This window comes from Lasioglossum baleicum, chromosome 18, assembly GCF_051020765.1.
Source record: "Lasioglossum baleicum chromosome 18, iyLasBale1, whole genome shotgun sequence".
NCBI classification, from domain to species: Eukaryota; Metazoa; Arthropoda; class Insecta; order Hymenoptera; family Halictidae; genus Lasioglossum; species Lasioglossum baleicum.
Window position 1 is genome coordinate 8,600,412 of NC_134946.1, and position 21,455 is coordinate 8,621,866.

The 21,455-nt window shown below is 35.5% G+C and overlaps 2 protein-coding genes and 1 long non-coding RNA gene across 4 annotated transcripts; 1 reads left to right on the forward strand and 2 right to left on the reverse strand.

Moving 5' to 3' along the window:
* Positions 1 to 14: 14 nt before the first annotated feature.
* On the forward strand, positions 15 to 15,440 carry LOC143217949 (uncharacterized). 2 transcript variants are annotated; one of them, XR_013010944.1, is made up of 5 exons: positions 15 to 4,341; positions 4,414 to 4,557; positions 6,421 to 6,560; positions 6,634 to 6,934; positions 14,798 to 15,440. It is a non-coding gene; the product is annotated as an uncharacterized LOC143217949 (long non-coding RNA). The 2 variants fall into 2 exon arrangements; XR_013010943.1 differs by lacking the exon at positions 6,634 to 6,934.
* On the reverse strand, positions 4,026 to 5,494 carry LOC143217947 (larval cuticle protein LCP-17). Its single transcript, XM_076442711.1, has 2 exons — positions 5,382 to 5,494; positions 4,026 to 4,482 (listed from the first exon to the last, which is right to left on the reverse strand). Exons 1-2 carry the CDS (start codon positions 5,451 to 5,453, stop codon positions 4,099 to 4,101), a joined length of 456 nt encoding a protein of 151 aa, XP_076298826.1. The 5' UTR covers positions 5,454 to 5,494; the 3' UTR covers positions 4,026 to 4,098.
* Positions 15,441 to 15,788: 348 nt separating the features above from the next.
* On the reverse strand, positions 15,789 to 19,674 carry LOC143217943 (L-allo-threonine aldolase-like). The gene is made up of 6 exons (XM_076442704.1): positions 19,292 to 19,674; positions 18,316 to 18,370; positions 17,831 to 17,948; positions 16,840 to 16,923; positions 16,364 to 16,768; positions 15,789 to 16,282 (listed from the first exon to the last, which is right to left on the reverse strand). The coding sequence occupies exons 2-6, from the start codon at positions 18,364 to 18,366 to the stop codon at positions 15,789 to 15,791; spliced, it is 1,152 nt and encodes a 383-aa protein (XP_076298819.1). The 5' UTR covers positions 18,367 to 18,370; positions 19,292 to 19,674.
* Positions 19,675 to 21,455: the final 1,781 nt, after the last annotated feature.

The window sequence follows — 21,455 nt, forward strand, 5'->3', positions numbered from 1 at the left end:
AATTTTGAGACACCCTCTATATATCTAATATTTCTACTTATATGTTAAAGTTTAAACAGTGAGGAATGGTACACGTTTTAGAAAATGGATTTTTGGATCTCGGAAAATTAATCAATTATATAATATAATTTAATATTCTTCCTTATAAATTAAAGATTGAACTATTGGGACACTGTACGAATCTTTAAAAATCGAATTTTCATCCTTAGAAAAGAAATAAATTGTATATACTATGCTATTTCTCCTTATAAATTAAAATTTTGATTATTGAACAATGGTGCCTGGGACCTTGGCAGTTACATCAACTGTGTGATCCAATATTTCCTTTCTCTGAAATAAAAATGAAGTTATTAAAAATTGGTATGGATTTGAATAAATGGATTTTTGTATCTCGGGAACTAAATCAATTGTGTGGTTGAACATTCCTTCTCTAAGAATTCAAAATTGGTGTGCACGCTCGAATAAATGGATTTTTGTATCTCGGGAACTAAATCAATTGTGTGTGATAGCCTGCGTAATTTTTTCACCGGTACGTAAAGGTTTCACAAGGGGCCGAGCACAATGGGTGAGCATTCCGATGGTTCATAATATAATTGCAACGGTTAAAAATATAATAGATTCTGTATGAAAGCATCGTTTCTTGGAGATTCTTTTTTTTATGCAAAGTAAATGGTATTACGAAACGGATCGAAGCGATTCACGGCATTATCGATAGTCTGCATTGTTCATCGAATGAAGATGGGTGGGTCGGCCAGCCACAAATCTCGAGTCGAGGCGTAGCATGACCTCTCAGTTATGCTGCGCCGGGATTACCTAAGAAGAGCACGTTGTCATAATCCGCCCTCGGATCGATGATCGTCATCTGGCCAGTGGTAGCCGTGTGTGCGACGCTCGCTCACGCTGACAGAATCACGCCGCTGACGATTCGATTTAACGTGTCCTTGAACCTTGGATGAAAAATTCTTAACCTTCAAAGTGCTGCAACTTTCCGGGGAAAAAATAGTATTTATATAGCGATTTATTAGGTGTAGAAATTAATTCGGTGCCTTTTTAAGGATGTTCTGGAGGTACAATGGGAGAAGAAAGTACAAGAAATTCGAAATCCATCAATATATTGGCAATGAAAGCCATTCATCAGTATATTTTGCATTAAAAAATAGATTAATTTAAAAAGCTTTCGTTTAATTGGTGAATTTCATGTTACATTTATTTTTTAATCAAATTATCTTCATATTATAAAAAATTGTAAGTGACTTTTGCGAATAATTGTACCCTCTGATTGTAGCTATATTCAGTGGTCTACACTCTATACAGTTGTCGCGTTTCCATGCTAGTGAGAAGGACAACACGATTTTGACGTTCTGTAACAGTTTATAATTTTTTGCTCTGTAACTGTTTTAGTGAATCCTACGAAATTTTGAACATAATTAATTACATAATTTTTACTATACATATATAAAAAGAAACTGGAGTTTTTCTAGTTGCGTTTTTTTCGAGGTTCTAATAGGGTTTGAAGTGGAATTTTATGAATTCTCCGTAAGAAGACGTGTTAAAATGTGGAAACTTTAAGTGAATCGAACCCAAACTTTGGTAATTGCATTAATTTAATAAGAATTATATCTTGTCAAATTTTCAAAAATTTTGTTGCGTTTTTATATACCTCCAGAACATCCTTAAAACAAACTTAGTATTTATTTATAACGTAATCATGCATCTGTTATTTGTCGAAATAGTCTCCATTATTTCCGAAGACTTTGGTCCATCTTCCAGGCAACTGTCGAATTCCATGATGGAACAAAGATGGCGGTTTTGATTTAATGAATTCGCCAATACCTTCTTGCACCTCTTCCAATGTTTGAAAATTTGTATCTGCTAAATGATGTGGGAGTGATCGGAATAAATGAAAATCCGATGAAGCCAGGTCAGGAGAGTAAGCCGTATGTGGGAGGATTTCCGATCCGAAAGAACAAATGACATCCATTTGTTGCTTTCGCATCGTTGTTCTCTGTTCTCAGAACTGAGCTTGTGCGATATCCACTGACTTTGTTTCCGGATCAATCCTAACTTATTCAGTCGATGGGAAATTGCTTTTTGTGACACCCCAAGTTGCACTGCTAGCTCATGTTGTGTTTGTGTGGAATTTCCAGAGAGCAGCTGCTCGAGTTGTTCGTCTTCAAATTTTCTTGGCTGTACGGTACGTTCTCGATCAGAAAGATCAAAGTCACCGCTTCGAAATCTTTGATACCACTTTTTAGAGGTTTTATGTGTTACTGCACCATCACCCAAAGCAGAACAAATCATTTCAGCGGCTCCGGATGCATTTTTCTTTCATTCAAATGAAAAGAGTATACAGTGCCGTATGTGAGTCTTGTCAGACGCCGCCATCTTGCTTGCTAATAGTTTTTGTTTTGACTAGATCGATAAATGTTGGAACTTAAACGTTACAAAAAATGGCAGGCAATTATTGTCATTCAAACCGCTGTTACAAATAATTTCATATCAAGGCACCGAATTAATTTCTACACCTAATAATTAAGAACGTTCTGACTGGGGTGAATATTTATTTTTCAACAACTTTCGATACACGTACAGTGTATCGCAGTAGTATAGAGCAAACTTAATTTGTTTAGCAGTGATTACATTCTCGTAAAAAAATTTATGCTTGTTGTTGAAAGATCAATTTTGCCCTTATCGATTACTATAACGTTAATCTTTCGAGACGCCAGAAGGCGTCAGCGTGTGTCTGATCTGCCAGCTAGCCGACGGATTGCAGAATAATCCAGGATATGACGAGGTAAAGATAATCTGACGTTTACTCGTGACGTCTGAGATTCTAGGAAAAGGAGGTGGAATCGTCCATTCAGATTTTTATCCAACTATCTCTATTCTTTTGTTTACACGGAGCACGAGTGCAGACGTCGACCAGTAGAGCGTAGTGGTCTATCGTGAAAACCGTAATGACGTGTTCCAGAACAGTGAATCTCGCGAGATTAGGTGCGAAAAAAAATGAAATTCTGTACTTGAAACAGAAAACGGACAGAGCGATCCTTTGCAAATCTTTTCATTTCTCAAAACTTTAAATTCGAATATCTCCAAATTTTTTGTCAAACTTTAAATTCATACATTTCCAAATTGTCAAACTTTCAAGCATTTCAATTGTCAATGTTGTCTTCATCTCGCTATAACTTTGTAAAAGACCAATATAATAATAATTTGAGACAGAGCATCTGAAACTAGAGGTTTCAGGCTTTCAAACCATCGTTTAACAATATCGATACAGCAATGTTTGACGGAGTTATGATCACGTAAAGTGGGAGCAATTTTTCGGGTTCGCAGAAGTGATCCCGTAATTCTTTTGAGGAGTGTAGCTTGTGAAAAAAATATATAATAGTATGTTTAAATTCCTCTATTATTTTTGCTGTCTTAAATTGCACCTATTCATTTTTGTCATAAATGCAGAAAATCCGCTGTCTATTCATCAGTTTCGAATCAAAAAGCAACAAAAACGATGAAGTAAACATCGGGAAACAATTTTCCACTCATCCAGTACTCCCGAACTCCGAAGCAACGAAAATGAGCGGACAAGCAACAATTTTTTACGTATCCAGTACTTCTGACCTCCTTAATTAACAAAAACAAACAATTAACTATACGGGGCGACAATTTTCCGCTCATCTATTACTCCCAAACTCCCCGCACAATTCAAATCACGCGTCCTTTCCCTTCAGTTGACCCCTTGCCCTACGATTTATTTTACGGTTTCAATGATGAGAACTTTCTTCGTAGTTCGTAAATTCCCTAAAAAAGGAGAAAATTTATATCTATCGTATGCCTACATGTCCTTCAATAACTATACATTAATAAAACCAAAATAGAATCTCATCTTGGTTTAAAGGAGATTAATAACACAACATCAACACACGATATTGTAGGGCAAGGGGTTAACAATACTCCAACAAATTCAAATTTAAATCTAAATCTAAATGTCACCTTTGGAAATGAAACAACCGGAAATATTTTTCAGAGATAGTCTTTATTAACTAACTAACAATGCAGTAAGTATGTACAGGGCACGACCATGGGGATTCAGATATCATTTTAGAACGAGTGGCTTTGGGGTTCGACGGGTTGAGGGTGAGCCCTGATATATTCAAGGGCTTTTTGAATCAGCGGCGAAATCGGCGGGATGTGCGCGCCCTGTGGTTGGTATCCATTGTGGTCGGCAATGTAGGAAACTGCAACTGGTGTACCATCAGGGGAAGTGTACTGGTATTGCCCCTGACTGACGACAACCGGTGGGCTGGTTGGGTCTACAACAACGGGATTTCCACTTTCGGCATGGTAAATTCCATTTTCTGTTTCATAGGCGTAGGAGTAGGACCCATCTTGCGATATATCGTTCGATTGTTTCAGGATAGCTGTTGGCTGTTGAAGATGAGAAACGTCTGCTACGGCTACGGCCACCATGGCGAAACAGAGAATCTGAAAAAGCATTTCTTTTATTAGTTTCTATGGAATTTTCTGGCATTTCAGTTCGATTATGAATCGGCCCAAAGCGTAAGTATTCGACATTGTAATAGAATCATTTAAACGATAATTCATTGTGACGAAAATTTTTTAGAAATCGTACGTGTGATTCATTTGAGCGAGAATCTAAAGATTTTTTGGCAATTTTTCACGTCGACATTTAAATCGATGTCAACAGGAAATAAAATAGATTCAATTAAAATTTATCACATCTATTAAAATAGATAAAAATTGAAAATATAATACAATACCAGATATCACAAATTTTGCAGTGTACACGGTGGTTCCAAAGTCACTAGTGGAATAACTCTTTTATTTTTAAAAAAATTGTCATTTAATGTTTTATAAATAAATACGAATTATAAATGGTAACTTTTGGGCCACTCCGTGCGTTTACTTTTGAAATTAAAAAAGATACTGGATGATTATTTATGACAAAGTGCAGCACAAAATTCGTAGAAGGAAATATTTCAGTTTAAACACACAGGAATGATATCAACTAACAAAAATTGTGATAAACAATATTTGAATAACGAGACTATAAATACTGTGAAACTTGCATGGTGTAATTTTAAGACTATATTCTGTTTAATCAAAATTATATTTTATCCATCTCAAATTCTTAATATCCTTAAGTTATATTGTAAACATCGTTTACCGTAACTTTATTCATTTAGAGCTATGTTTTATTGATTAAAAATTGTATTTTATCCATTTGAAATACTTTTCATGTATGTTTAAAATCCTTATTATATTTAAATTAAATTATTTCCTTCTAGTAATTTTGCTAGCTATTTTCAGTAATGTTTCTAATGAATGGAATAATGAGTTAATTCGGACAGAAGAAGACTCACGAAAAATTTCATTTTGGATTCGAAGTGGTTGGTCAGTCCAATGAAAGAAGCTGCGATTTCGAATATGTTCATATCGGACCGATGATGCGCTTTTATACGAGGCCCGGGCCACAACTTTCCCCAAATACATGCTCACTCACTTATTCACGAAAAGATGAAATCAGAATTCGGTGAAGGAAAGAGAAAGAGAGGAAGAGACGGTCCCCCACGCGATAAATTTATTCGCCTCTCTTTGACATTTCTACGTTGCCTAAATCAATCGCTTGCATAACCCACACTTGACCTATGGATATGTATATTATAAGGATGTTAATGAAGAAGAACCGTCCCCCCGGTTATTTTCATATTAATTCCTGTCTACGTTGATTATGCACTGCGCAACGTCTTGCAAAAATAACACAGGTTTTTTTTTGCAACGGACAAAAAATCTCAGGATCACCATTTTTTTTATACATATTTATGCCGTATAATTTCACACTTTCAACTCAGTCACTATGTCGAAAACATTGATACGTCGCAACAGGAAAGTCTTACAGGAAAGTTTGTAGAAAATGTTAAAAAATTAATGGAAAAGATCAACGAAATCAAGCAAAAATTTATTTAAGAAAAATTAATAAAAATGTTCTTGAAAATAATTTGAACTTGTTTCAATCAAACATTAAATTAAATTTTGATTTACGATTAATAAATATCAGTATTTTTCCTTATAAAATAATTAGTATACGATTTTTTTGTGTGAAAAAGATTTATTCCATAAAATTGTACAATAAACAAAAAGTATATATATAATATATTCAAAAATCAGAAAAATAGAAATGAAAAAAGGTAAAAAGAAAATTGAAATATAGAATAATTATCAATTACTTTAATTACTTGAATCTAAAAACACAGACTGTGTAAATAACTAATGTGTCTCACACTAATGTAAAATGTGAGAAGTAGAATAAGAAGCGAGTAATTTATTTTTATTAAAAACTCATGATGTTTGATAAGTAAAGTTGGTTGTATATGTAAATTGTTGACAGAATATTTTTTGCAGGTGGTATAGCACAGGTGTACAACTATAATTTGTAGGTGAGACTCGAGATTCAAATACTGTGGGATTTCATGGCTGCATTACGACATCATCATCGCCAGTACTCGCGAGATGTATCTGCGGAAGGTCGACTGTTTCCTCAGGTGAAAATAGTAAACTGTTACCGAGATACTTCGTTCTCTATGAGTAGTGCAATTGTATTCTCCTGCTTTTCAGAATTCACTCGAGAAGATAAGGCAGTTTCTGTTTTTATTGCAACTAAAAAAAAATATTCTGCCAACAAAACGATATTTGATCATCACTTTCTTGAAGTGGAATCATTGAAAAATTCCAGCGATTTTATGCTGTATTGGATGATGATGATAATGATGATAATGATGATGATAACACAATTTACACGAGTAAACAGTTAGATACACACTGTCCTCCAGTGTATTCCTATACCAAACGAAAGGTTACTGTATTTCTCTTTTAAAAACACCTTAAAATCGTTTTAACAAGTATTTGAAGTTTGAAGGTAATCTCAATACATTTTTAATAATTATTTTAATGTCAGGGTGCATATTCGGCAAACAATTTTTATAGAATAATTGAAATAACTTAGGAATTGATTAACTAGTTGAATATTTTGCACAATATTTTTTACAACTGTTTTTCTGTTATAATAAATTTTTAAATGAGGAGAGAATTAGTAGAGAAAAATGTAAAAATTATCAATTCGGGGACAATTTGTGATCTCACATAATATTGTTTCTATTCATTTTAATAATTTAGTTTGTTTTTTATGCAAATTCATGTGTCATTCTGGGTCTTTCAGTGGAAACTAGAATGCATGATTCATTAATGAGACCTTCGAAGACGCTCTTGGTCAAGAGTGTCGATCTTATCATTTCCCTAATCTCGCCACTGTACAACGTCGACACATCTTTTACGACCAATTAGCATTTTTTTTATCTTATCCCGTATCTATAAACTCGTGCATTTAATTTTTCTCTGAACTTTCTGAATGATCGTGATCAGACTCGCCGCTGAAGGTTAGCAACGCACACTGTGCTATTAAATGTAGAGGATGTTTCGTATAATTACAAATATATATAGTATATTACAAATATATATTAGTAGATGAGACAAATTAATATTTACCTACAATGTTTTCCAATATGTGGGTATAGAATAATTTTTCTTAGTATGTAAAAATAAGAATAATTTTCTATTGAAGTTTCGAAAGTGTAAAGAGAAAATTCCTTTTCTGTAACATACATTCTTTACTGTGTGCTAATCAACACACATCACACAGACACTTCTTAATTTGTAAACCTAAACGTATTTGCGGAAGTACAGTGGATAACAGAAGAGTAGAGAGGTGTAAAGTAAATACTCATAGTTTCAATAATGAAATCACGATAACAGTAATATTTATTCACCTATAAAAATTACCAAGTTGATTACATATTGAATGACAATGTTGAAAACAAAATTTATTACGATTACGATGTCAGGCGAAGATATTTTGCTTTTGTGGTTCGAAAAAAATGTCCACGTTGCAAACTTGAAAGGATTTCTCAAGACAAAAGTCTGCTCTATCGCGTGATATAGTTCGATTTTCCGCTCTTATTAATATAAAACTTCAGATCACTGCTATAATCGTAATAAATTTTGTTTTCAACATTACCATTAAATATGTAATCAACTGGTTTATTTTTATAAGTGAATAAATATTACTGTTGTCGTGATTTCATTATTAAAAATATGAGTATTTACTGACTTCTGTTATCCACTGTAAATTGTAAAACAGTTTTTTCCCATTTTTGGGAATAAGAATAATTAATTTTAACACTAGAAAGACTGAAACTTAGTATATACCTGTATTGCCCAAAAGCAGTCAAAATGACTGCATTGTGAAAGAATTACTAATGTGTAAAGAAATTTAATATCAATTGTTGAATGATATCGGCGCTACGGTTCGATCGTTAAATACGAAAAAACAAAAATTAACTAAGCAATTTTGCTAATTTTCAAATAATGTATGCTATTATATAGAAATTATTTTATTTTCTTACAGACGCAATTCATTTCAATCTTGAAAATGGTACAAATCAGTGACCGAAACGTCGATTATTTGAAAATTAGCAAAATTGCTTAGTTAATTTTTGTTTTTTTTTGTATTTAACGATCGAACCGTAGCGCCGATATCATTCAACAATTATTATTAACAACAATACGATCGATATAAATAATTTTTTATGTAAAGAAATTTGTTTAAAATTAATTTTTATTATTTTTTATATCATTTACAGTTATATAATAAGTTATTAATAAATATTAACAACAACAAAATTTACTTCACTAGGAAAAAAATAACTTATTCATTATGTAGCGCCGAGCCGCCGAATCCCCACTCCGCTTCCCGGCCGCGCGCTGTAACTTGTCCGCGACCATACTAATACTTATTGAGCAACTGCAACTTATCAAATATACGCCCAAATCGACAATTTAATCATGTACTGTTATTTCGATACAGAGCCGAACTGGTCATATAAGAAATTTACTCAATTCAATAATAAGAGTCATTTGATTATTTAAAATGACTGCTTTTGGGCAATATAGGTACAACACATATACATATATACAGGAAATGAAGGAGGGGGAGGTAACTACAATGATTAATAAACGCATTTATATGTTGTACAAAAAGTCACAAAATTCTAAGAAGCTGTGTCATTATACATATACATAATTGTTTTTCTAATTGAAATTGAAAAGCAGTCAAAATGACTTCCTTAGGCAATCTAGAATTATATGTGAATAAAATAATTTCTCCTCTCATATGCGGAAGTATGTACATATACGTACATATCTTTATCATTCTGATCGACAATCAATAATGGAGGTCAATCCAGTGACCCAGATACTATAACGACGTTTAATTCGATGCTCTTATCAGTTGAAAACACAAACAGTTTAAGCCGACGATACGGAAGTGTTTCTCTTACATTTTTGAGTTCACGTTTATTATAACCACTATTCATTGGTTGTTTAATACCACAGTATTACGATGACACTAACTGGAACACTCAAATTTTTTTTATGTCTATTTCTTTATAAAAATAATGTATGTGTGAAAATACTGAAAACACATTAAATAGATCGAGTAAATTCGTGAATATTTATTTCTACGATTTATAAAGCCTAAAAAAGCATCAACATTATTAAGTGCGAAGGATTGGAAACACACTAATTAATATTGCAATTTTTATTATGTACGTAGCTGGGGTTCAAGTAAATGAAACAATTGACTAAATTCAGAAATATTTACATCTAATTTATCTAGGTTTTCAAAGAATTAGACTATAATTTTGCAAATTAACGGTGCTGCATCCCGTTGGAGGTTTTTAAACGAATCTTTACAATAAGAAAAATGTGACGAATATCTTGAGAAAGGTTGTATAAGAAGAAAATTGAAAATAAAAAAGCTAGCATCGCATTAGTATTCTTGGCCCCTCGCAGAATATGCCCCCAGTGGAAGGGGTAGGCGAACTGGATCATTGTTAGATCGCGACTTTACTGTATATTGCTTAAATAAATTAAACGCATCGAGTGAACTCAAAAATTTTTATTTTAAATTCATGTAGCATAAAAAACGTATTAGATTGTTGTTTAAAGACCAAGGCTTAAAAACTACAATCTCTGTTACGTCTATACTATTTAAATAAATCGAATAACTGTACATTTCCATTTCATACAGCATAAGAAACATTTCAAATTGTTATCTAATTCCACTTAAAGAAACAGGATAACACTGCCATAGACATAAATGTTAATTACATCTATAAATAAATTAGAACAGATTGAATCTATATGGCTGAAATAAATAGAAGCAGTTCGGATATATTCATAAATTTTTATTTCAAATTTATACGTCTCAAAAGTACATTTTTTGGTTATTATTCAACTTCAATTCTAGCCTAATATCTAAACTAACAGTCGGGTATTTAGCATTAAATACATCAGCATTGATGGCTGAAACAAAAATAGAAGCAGTCCGGATATATTCATAAATTTGTATTTTTCAAAATACGTCTCAAAAGTATAATACATTTTTTGGTTTTCATTCAACGTCAATTCTAGCCTAATATCTAAACTAAAAGTCAGGTAATTAACATTAAATACATCAGCATCTGTTTCGAAATCACGCATCCTCGAAACACCATCAGAATAAATACAAAATTCAAAGAACAGTCATTCTCTAAAAACGCTCATTCTCTACATTTCCTCTGAATACTCTCAAAAGTTACATTTTCCGGTATCGTCTCCAGGTCGACAATCTGATAGAACGCGTTGACAGTGTCGTCAATGTCCCAGACGCTCAACAACAACAATTCCTTGCGCTTCTTCAACTCCTCCAGTTTCCCCTTGGACATGGTACACATCAATATCAAGTCCTTCGGCGGATATACGCCGTAAAACGGGAAGGTGCAAAGTGGATTCAAATTCAGCTGGCTCCTCGACAACGGCTTCGCCGTGTCATAGTTTTCGTTGCTGACAAAGGCACGAATGCTGTCAGTAGAATGCTGCGCAGTCAGGTACCAAGTTAGGTTGAAATAGACATGAGTCTCGTTGTAGCAACTCAGTCTCGGAAATTCGACATTGTGCCACCGGTTTTTGCCATAATCGTTCAATTTATTGAATCGTGGGTTGTTCCCACTGGCAATCTTTCCATCGGGAGGACTTCTAGGCGAATAGGGAAATCCTTTAGGCCCCTCGACACTCTGCGGCTCGTATTTTATTGACCCACAGTCTTGGTTCACTCGTAATTTACATAAACTTGCTCTGCTAGGTGGACTTGACACGTATCCGTGAAAATTGCTGATTTGGTTCAACGGAGAATTGAAAGCATTGTCTTCTGTCGATCTGAGGTTAGCGTTGCTGTCGGGCATAGCTGCCCTAGCACCGGAAACTACCGTTATTAACAGAACTGTGTTTAACAGCATTTTTATAATGTTTACAATTAATTTGTGACACTGTACGACTTGTCGAACAAATCGTGGTGAGACCCGCTAAGAATTGTAATTTGTTGTGTTTTCACGGGTGTCTTTGAGGCAACTGAAAACCTGATGCACCTAGAATGCATATATAGAGCTATGAGAACCCGAACACAATGGTTTCTAAGAATTTATCTTATCTGCGGGGGAGATTAGGGTTGCCAGACGATATGTTCACAGTACGTGGATTGAGTTGAGATTGATGCGAGTCCTTGTGAACTATTGTTGAGAAAGAAGAAAGTAGTCCAGGTTGATTTAGGTTATCAATTGTTTTGTTTACGGCGCACACAATACCGTTGGAAAATTTATTTTCGCAGCGCGGCATTAAATTGACTAGTACATATTGAAAAACTTCAATTACAATTGTAAATTGGTGGTGTTTAGTTTTGTAATTGTAGCATGCGTATTGTGAAGTGATTTATTTAGATTACACTGTCCAACAAATTTCAACTTTTTTTGTGATTTCAATATACTGTTGGGTCCTTCTTATAGAGTTTTTTGCGCTGATTCCGAATCTGGTTTTAATTTTTTTCCTATACGTCCAGTTTTTGAGAAAATGGAGTTTTAAAAAAAGACATATTTTTCAACTTTAAACAAATATTGCGATGTTATTATAAAAGATATTGAATTGTTGTTTACAGCAAAAGATTCTGTAGACTTTCCCGAATACAGTGATATCCAATATTAATACATTATGATTGTTTAAACATGTTTAAACAATGATTAAAGACGGAGATGCACCACTTTTGCACCAATTTTTGCGGATATTTTCGAATTTATCTCAAAAAATAAGGGTCCAGCGAAAAATTGAACTATACCACGCGAAAGAGCAGACTTTTATCTTGAGAAACCCCCCTGTGAAGTTTGCATGGTCGACGTTTTTACCGAACCAGAAAGCAAAATATCTTCGCCCGACATGAGTTGACGCCAGTGGTGCTCTTCCACTAGCGCGGTCGTTCGTCGGGATACGGCGCGGCGCGCTGCGGTGAAACGGCGCGTGGCTATAAGCGCGCAATTATGTCAGCTTACTTAAATGTAATATTTTATTAAATGTTATATTATTGTTATTTATTATATATTAGTATATTTATTCTGTATAAATTATTTTATGTATTTTTTAATGTTAGTCTCTCGTTTATAGTATATTTAATACAAAAAATACCTTTTGTAACAAAATAATAATTTATTCACACACTACACTATTACACTATTTACAATGCTAATATATATGTGTACACTATTCAGATATAATACACTACTAAAATACATATATTATATACACAACAACTAAAATACTATAAATAACTATAAATGTTTTTTATGAAGTTTTATACGTAGCAATGCAGATTTGAAATGCTTGACACGACTGATTTCAACAAACACAAAGCCGAAACTGAACTCTGGCATCAGTTTTCTTAAGAACCAACACGATATTTTGAAATAAATGACGGTCTACGGTCAACGGAATACATACAATGTAAGGAAAGTCTGCAATGCGGTGACTGAAAAATTTTATTTTCAGTAATTGTCGTCTTATCTATGTATTGTAATTATAGTGCCAATGAACACTCGAGATTCTTCCGAGTAAAATAAGTCCAAACACAATATAAACGGGACTATTTTTATTGACTTAAATACATAATTAAAATAGTTTGCTCCATATTAAATCGATATAGTGTATTATATCTGAATAGTGTACACATATATATTAGCATTGTAAATAGTGTAATAGTGTAGTGTGTGAATAAATTATTTTTTTGTTACAAAAGGTATTTTTTGTATTAAATATACTATAAACGAGAGACTAACATTAAAAAATACATAAAATAATTTATACAGAATAAATATACTAATATATAATAAATAACAATAATATAACATTTAATAAAATATTACATTTAAGTAAGCTGACATAATTGCGCGCTTATAGCCACGCGCCGTTTCACCGCAGCGCGCCGCGCCGTATCCCGACGAACGACCGCGCTAGTGGAAGAGCACCACTGGCGTCAACGCATGTCGGGCGAAGATATTTTGCTTTCTGGTTCGGTAAAAACGTCGACCATGCAAACTTCACAGGGGGGTTTCTCAAGATAAAAGTCTGCTCTTTCGCGTGGTATAGTTCAATTTTTCGCTGGACCCTTATTTTTTGAGATAAATTCGAAAATATCCGCAAAAATTGGTGCAAAAGTGGTGCATCTCCGTCTTTAATCATTGTTTAAACATGTTTAAACAATCATAATGTATTAATATTGGATATCACTGTATTCGGGAAAGTCTACAGAATCTTTTGCTGTAAACAACAATTCAATATCTTTTATAATAACATCGCAATATTTGTTTAAAGTTGAAAAATATGTCTTTTTTTAAAACTCCATTTTCTCAAAAACTGGACGTATAGGAAAAAAATTAAAACCAGATTCGGAATCAGCGCAAAAAACTCTATAAGAAGGACCCAACAGTATATTGAAATCAAATTTGGTGTTGGACAGTGTTATCAATTGTTTCGAATCGCATCAGTTTACGGAGCAATGCCGTTGGAAAATTTATTTTCAGTGCGGCATTAAATTGACTAGTACATATTGAAGAACTTCAATTACAAATCTGAACTAATCGGTTGTAAATTGGTGGTGTTTATTTTTGTAATTGGAGCATGCGTGTTGTGAAGTGATTTAGGTTATCAATTGTTTCGAAACGCATCAGTTTACGGCGCAATACCGTTGGAAAATTTATTTTCAGTTCGGCATTAAATTGACCAGTATTGAAAAACTTCAATTACAATTGTAAATTGGTGGTGTTTATTTTTGTAATTGTAGCATGCGTATTGCGATGTGATTTAGGTTATCAATTGTTTCGAATCGCATCAGTTTACGGTGCAATACCGTTGGAAAATTTATTTTCAGCTCGGCATTAAATTGACCAGTATCGAAAAACTTCGATTACAAGTCTGAACCAATCGGTTGTAAATTGGTGGTGTTTATTTTTGTAATTGTAGCATGCGTATTACGAAGTGTTCATTGTAAATTCGAAGGGAGCAGTTGTGAAACCGGTATTCTTATTTTGACGATTTACGACGTACTCTAAATCACTTGGTTTTATTATACTATAATACGCGTTTTCGTACTTTCTAAGAAATTGCGACGAGCGTAACGCTGTTTGTTTATAAACTTTCCACGAATCTTTGTGAATCGTACGTGACGAGATAAAAGAATAAACACCACAGTTTCAACATAATGTTTCAATACTTCCGCAATTTTATCTTGTGTCTTGACAGATTTGCGAACAATGTCTATTGAGATACATATGTTCATTGCAAGCCATTCAATGTTCTTATTTTTTAGTTTCAGATCAGGGGAATTGACTCGAATTGAGGGGAACGCAGTTATCCACTCTCTGCCGGTAGCGGATTAGTCACGTGACATTGTGACACATGCAGGACAGAGACGAAACACATCACGACATCACGTGACCGGAAGAGTGAAGAGTGGGGGAATAGCGTCGTATAAGGAGCAGAATGGAGTAGGAGACAAGTCTTATTGGCAGCAATTTGCAGCAGACGACCGTGAAACATCGGAACCAACTACACATCCATCTGTTACGCCATTTGACTGCGATGTTGACAGCAGATTATCAGCAGGCATTAACCAAAATCTGCCATGAAATATCTGGTGCGTCATCTTGCAACGATTTTAATGACTCGCAAGTGTAATCTGCAATTTCTACTAAAGAGGACGCTCATATATGTACTGTGATATTACCACAGACGAATATTACAAAATAGCGGCCCCTACACGGTCAATCAGGAATGACAGTCTGATTGAACAGTCAGACTGTCAATCCTGACTGTGATCCTGACTTCAATCAAAATAAATTCATGTAAATTTGCTCCGTGAGATGTCGGTAACAAATTCTGATGATTATAAAAATTATTTTCGAATGGACGAAAACCTATTGAAGACTGTTAAATAGTTTCTCCTCCACTTCCTGTGATTGAAGCTCGGATTTCGAATTTCCAAATATCTGAAAATCCGTCAGTCCATTTCATCAATCCGCCTTTCACGATCAATCCGAATGTCAATCTTCGACGTGACTGTCATTCCGATTGACCGTGTAGGGTCCGCTATAGGGCTGTGCGAGTACTCGCATAATGCGAAATGATGGCGAAATGCGAGCCGAGTCGAGTACCCCCATGAAGCGAGCTGCTCACACCGAAGCGATCGACACGACACACCACACGTACAATACATTAAATTTATTTCAATGATATTTTTAAACCATTTACCAATACACATTTGTTGAATATATATGCAATATAAGAATAACAAACACTCGTCAACTATCGGCACACAAGATCCCCATAACATGCTTGACTTTCTTGATAGCCAACAATAATTGTTTATCCGTAATTTCATGATAAAATACAAATCTGACAGTTGAATCATCCAAAGCCAAGCATTTAACGATTACTACATCATCTTTGTAATCTTTGCAGGATTCTCGTAAGCGGGTTGCAAAGTACGTGGCAGTGGTAATACTTGTATTGACCTTGACGAAAACCATGTTCGTTTGTACTGTGTCTAAATCCACTAGAAACACTTGTTTTCCTCGAATAATAATACTTGATGCGGTATCTTTTATCGATTTAGCAAATTCGGAGGCTCTTCTATGGTCCTCTTTCAAAATTGGAATCGTATCTCTCAGAGCAACTATACCAGCTGCTGCCATAACACCAACTTGTCTCATTCCTCCCCCCAGTACCTTTCGTACTCTCCTGGCTTTCTCTATAAACTCCTTGCTCCCACAGAGCACGGAACCTACAGGAGCACCTAAACAAAATAATTTTGATGTTAAACAAAAAGCGAAATGTATCTAGTTAATTTTTAAACGAAAAATTAGGGAAAGTGTACCTAAACCTTTGCTGAGACAGAAAGTAACAGAGTCAAAGCCTGCAACGATCTCTGCAGCAGACTTCCCAGATCCCACACTTGCATTCCATAGCCTTGCTCCATCCATGTGCAATTTCAGATCATAATCCTTACAGAAATCAATTAGTTCCTTGATCCAATTCTGTGGAACTATTTTCCCATTGATTGTATTTTCTACCATGACCAGTTTTGAAATTGGCTCATGGTCTCTGTCCTTTCGGAGATTGGATTGTAATTCTTGAATGTTAAATGTGCCATCAGGATTGTTTTGTAAAGGTCGAAGGCTCACTCCTGCCAATTGGGCTGCACCACACTGTTCGTGGAGTATACAATGAGCATCACTGCCGCAGTATGCCTCGCTTCCTCTGACATCGCAATGATTCATGACTTGAATTTAACAAAATTAAGATAATAAAAGAAATTTGGTGAATTATTAGGTTGCAGTATACTGTGCTTACTGGCAATTAAGTTTCCCATTGTTCCAGAGCACACAAACAAAGCTGCTTTCATTTTCAGCAGTTTAGCTGCTTTATCTTCCAGTACTATGAGATAATTTAATAACACGTCAATAGATGTTAATAAAATTTTTTAGTGTGTCTTGGGCCCAAATGAGAAGGTACTTGTTCTGCGCATGTTGTTGCGCGTCAGCCAATGATCGTGTAGTCGGCGAAGTACGAGTAGGGGGATTAGCCAATGAACGAGTTCCGTTAGAGTCATATGCGGGGGCGTCGAGGGAAATGGAAGGAACACAATTTTTAACTTTGGGACTTTGTTTGGACTAGTTAGGAGGTAAACATACGCAAAGTCCCTACTCCTAGGAGGTGAGTGGGCTACAGGGGGGCACGTAGAAGTCACCTTTTTCGGTTTTCCGCTTATATCTCGGAAACTATGTGTCCTAACGATAATACCATTCCATACAAAATTAAAGCTGACAAAATGTGCTATAAAATTGATTCCATTCAATTTTTCGCTATCTCGCATAGTTTCCGAGATATCCAAGCTCAAAGTACACTAATTGTGAAAAAGAAATTTTTGCCTCACGTTTTTTTGCCTTACTTGACTAGCTAACTTTTCAGCACAATTAGTGAACTTTGAGCGCGGATATCTCGGTAACTATGCGAGATAGCGAAAAACTGAATCCAATCTATCTTGTGGCACATTTTGTCAGCTTTAATTTTGTATGGAATGGTCTTATCGCTAGGACGCATAGTTTCCGAGATATACGCGGAAAACCGAAAAAGGGGACCTTCTACGTGTCCCCCTGTACCGCGCTCACCTTCTCGGTGTGGGGACTTTTAATATGTTTACCTCCTCACCAGTCCAAACAAAGACCCAAAGTTAAAAATTGTGTTCCTTCCATTTCCATCTACAACTTTTCGTTGACTGGACTACTTCTTATTTGGGCTCAAGTATAAGCTGAATCAATTTGTTAAGTATGTGTATGTTTACATTGAACTGTTGGATCCTCTGAGAAAACATCGTCACCAACTTCTGCATTGGCCATTGCGTCCCTCATGTTCTTTGTTGGCTTTGTTAACGTGTCGCTTCGAAGATCGATAATTTTTTCCTGTAAAAATACCCAGTCAGCAAAAACGCTAGATTCTGGCCATGCCACAAAAGATCGCGTGGGCTCGTATTCTTGCCTCGACACCATCCCGGCACAATCCTGGCCGCTCGGTCCATTTTAAGAGGGCAGCAGCGGTGCCGTGGCAAGAATACGAGCCCACGCGATCTTTTGTGGCATGGCCTGAATCTAAATAGCCATCGTGTTCTTCGAGCAGCTTTGAGCGACGCGACGTTCGGCCAGTATAATACCCGTTAGGTGGCGTCCGCACGCTGGGCTCGAGATGTGCCTCGACAGGCCTGGTTGACTGGCCTGATTGACTATATTTTATATATTTTGAAATCTACAGACAAACATTTTCGGTACTTACGTTTTCCAAATTGGCAGTGGAATTAACAGAACTGGTCTTTTCATAGTACATCTTGCTGGAAAAGAAATTAAACAAGCACTTCTTGCAATAAAAAATAAATTTGCATACGAGAAGTATATAAAATCGCGGCGACGTTATGCATAACCTTAAACAAAATCGAGAGATTTGTGGCCGATAAAAACACTAAAAAATAAACAAGAAAGTTGCAGTATTAAAACTACTGAAACAATTTGTCATTTGTTGTTATATAATGGAAGCAATATTACAATTAATTGTATAAATGTAATGCGTCATAACTAGGTTGTATGAATAAGAATATTTTTTATGCTAATTCAGTTAATTAACAATTAATGTAAATAATACACACCGTAAGTGAATAACAAAATTCTTCCCTACAAGAAGTCCTTACGATGTCTTTCCCTGTATTCATAGATATGAATAGATAAAAAAGATCAAGAAACGCTAACTGATAACAGAAATACATTTTTATGACCCCCGTTTCTTAAAATAGATTTAGAAAACTCGGATTTTGCATTAAAATCTACAGTCTAATAATAAGCTATAATTTATCGTTTATACGAAAATTGCAGGTAATTGTAAAGCGGACCCTACATGGTCAATCAGGAATGACAGTCTGATTGAACAGTCAGACCAAGTCGGACTGTCAATCCTGACCAATCCTGACTGATCCTTACTTCAATCACGATTGACAGACTAATTATCAGATTGACAGTATTGAATGTTGAAATTTTATAACCAATAACTAAGTCGCAATGTCTTTTAAAGAGAAAGCCTGTTAGTCTCCCCTCCACTTCCCGTGATTGAAGCTCGGATTTCCAAATATTTGGATTTCATCAGTACATCAGTATTAATCTTTCACGATCAATCCGAATGTCAATCTTCGACAAAACTGTCATTCCGATTGACCGTGTAGGGTCCGCTTAATGTGTATTATCCAATTAATAGTAACACGTACCTCAAGTGGACGTTCGGAACACGTGAATAGACCAGTGCCTTGAGTTGTACTGCCTTGATAGTGAGTGACGTGCCGGGTTCAGCCGTGCTTCTGTCCGATATTTTTCAACAACGCAATTCTAACCGCCATTTTCATTGTTATCGTTCAAAGCATAATAATCTTCCGCGCACGCCGCCAGAGGTCTGATTAGACGAACACTTTCTCTTTCTAAGTAATCTAAGGCAGGGCCTGCTAGATAATTGTATAATAGATAGTCTTATCAACAAATCTCTAACAGGCCCAGAACGCACTTTCACATTTCCTTTTCCTTCTCTCACTCATTTCTCAGCCACTACAGAGGAAACTACTACACTGCGAACGTTTATGCGATTTTCAATTTTTGTAGACATCGCAGTAAGCAAAAATGCGGGCCATGGCACATAAGCTCGCGTTGGCTCGTATTGTATTCTTGCCTCGGCACAATTCTGGCCACTCGGTCCATTTTAAGAGGGCAGCGTGTGCCATGGCCAGAATCGAGCCATAGTGTGCTTCGAGCGACGCTCGGCCAGTATAATGCCCGTTAGGTGGCCTCCGCACGCTGGGCTCGATTTCTGCTGGCCTGGTCGTCTGAGTATTTTGAGAAGTCGAGTCAAATAAAATGACAAAAAAATGTACACAATTAAAATTATAATGTATTATAGATATATGGTAATAAATAAAGAATATTTTTACAACAAGTTCAATGTGTTCTTATTTCCCACACTGTCCCTTACTTCCCACTGCGTTCTTACTTCCCACATGTCTACATTATAGAAACCTAAAAATTTAAAAATCCCAAAAATTTCCATCGATATCATATTCTCCTAATACAAAACTCAATTCTCGAGCTTTACGAAAAATTTCCGAGTATCTGGCTTGCCGTTGATTTGTATTACTGAATTTTCGAAAACTTTCGGTCGTCTGGCTTGCCGTTGACTTGTACTACTGAATTTCGAATACCTCCTTCGATATCATGTTCTCCTAATACAAAACTCGATTTTCGAAAATTTTCGACCGTCTGACTTATCGTCGAGTTGAACTACTGGATTTTCGAAATTTTTCGACCGTCTGACTTATCGTTGACTTGTACTACTGAATTTAGTGCCACCTCCTGAGACATCATGTTCTCCTAATACAAAGTCCAATTTTCGAGATTTTCGAAAATTTTTCGGCCGTCTGGCTTGCCGTTGACTTGTACTACTGAATTTAGTGCCACCTCCTGCGACATCATGTTCTCCTAATACAAATTCCAATTTTCGAGATTTTCGAAATTTTTCGAGCGTCTGACTTATCGTTGACTTGTACTACTGAATTTAGTGCCACCTCCTGCGACATCATGTTCTCCTAATACAAATTCAAATTTTCGAGATTTTCAAAATTTTTCGAGCGTCTGACTTATCGTTGACTTGTACTACTGAATTTAGTGCCACCTCCTGCGACATCATGTTCTCCTAATACAAATTCAAATTTTCGAGATTTTCAAAATTTTTCGAGCGTCTGACTTATCGTTGACTTGTACTACTGAATTTAGTGCCACCTCCTGCGACATCATGTTCTCCTAATACAAAGTCCAATTTTCGAGATTTTCGAAATTTTTCGAGCCTCTGACTTATCGTTGACTTGTACTACTGAATTTAGTGCCACCTCCTGCGACATCATGTTCTCCTAATACAAAGTCCAATTTTCGAGATTTTCGAAATTTTTCGACCGTCTGACTTATCGTTGACTTGTACTACTGAATTTAGTGCCACCTCCTGCGACATCATGTTCTCCTAATACAAAGTCCAATTTTCGAGATTTTCGAAATTTTTCGAGCGTCTGACTTATCGTTGACTTGTACTACTGAATTTAGTGCCACCTCCTGCGACATCATGTTCTCCTAATACAAAGTCCAATTTTCGAGATTTTCGAAATTTTTCGAGCGTCTGACTTATCGTTGACTTGTACTACTGAATTTAGTGCCACCTCCTGCGACATCATGTTCTCCTAATACAAATTCCAATTTTCGAGATTTTCGAAATTTTTCGAGCCTCTGACTTATCGTTGACTTGTACTACTGAATTTAGTGCCACCTCCTGCGACATCATGTTCTCCTAATACAAATTCCAATTTTCGAGATTTTCGAAATTTTTCGAGCGTCTGACTT

What these genes read in the sequence shown, in the direction of transcription:
- LOC143217947 (XM_076442711.1), bottom strand. Translation starts at nt 5,453, where the DNA reads ATGAACATATTCGAAATCGCAGCTTCTTTCATTGGACTGACCAACCAC. An exon ending in AATCCAAAATGAAATTTTTC is followed by an intron (nt 4,483 to 5,381) that starts GTGAGTCTTCTT and finishes ATGCTTTTTCAG; the next exon opens with ATTCTCTGTTTCGCCATGGT.
- LOC143217943 (XM_076442704.1), bottom strand. Translation starts at nt 18,366, where the DNA reads ATGTACTATGAAAAGACCAGTTCTGTTAATTCCACTGCCAATTTGGAA. An exon ending in AGAGGATCCAACAGTTCAAT is followed by an intron (nt 16,924 to 17,830) that starts GTAAACATACAC and finishes ATTATCTCATAG; the next exon opens with TACTGGAAGATAAAGCAGCT. An exon ending in AATGGGAAACTTAATTGCCA is followed by an intron (nt 16,769 to 16,839) that starts GTAAGCACAGTA and finishes GTTAAATTCAAG; the next exon opens with TCATGAATCATTGCGATGTC.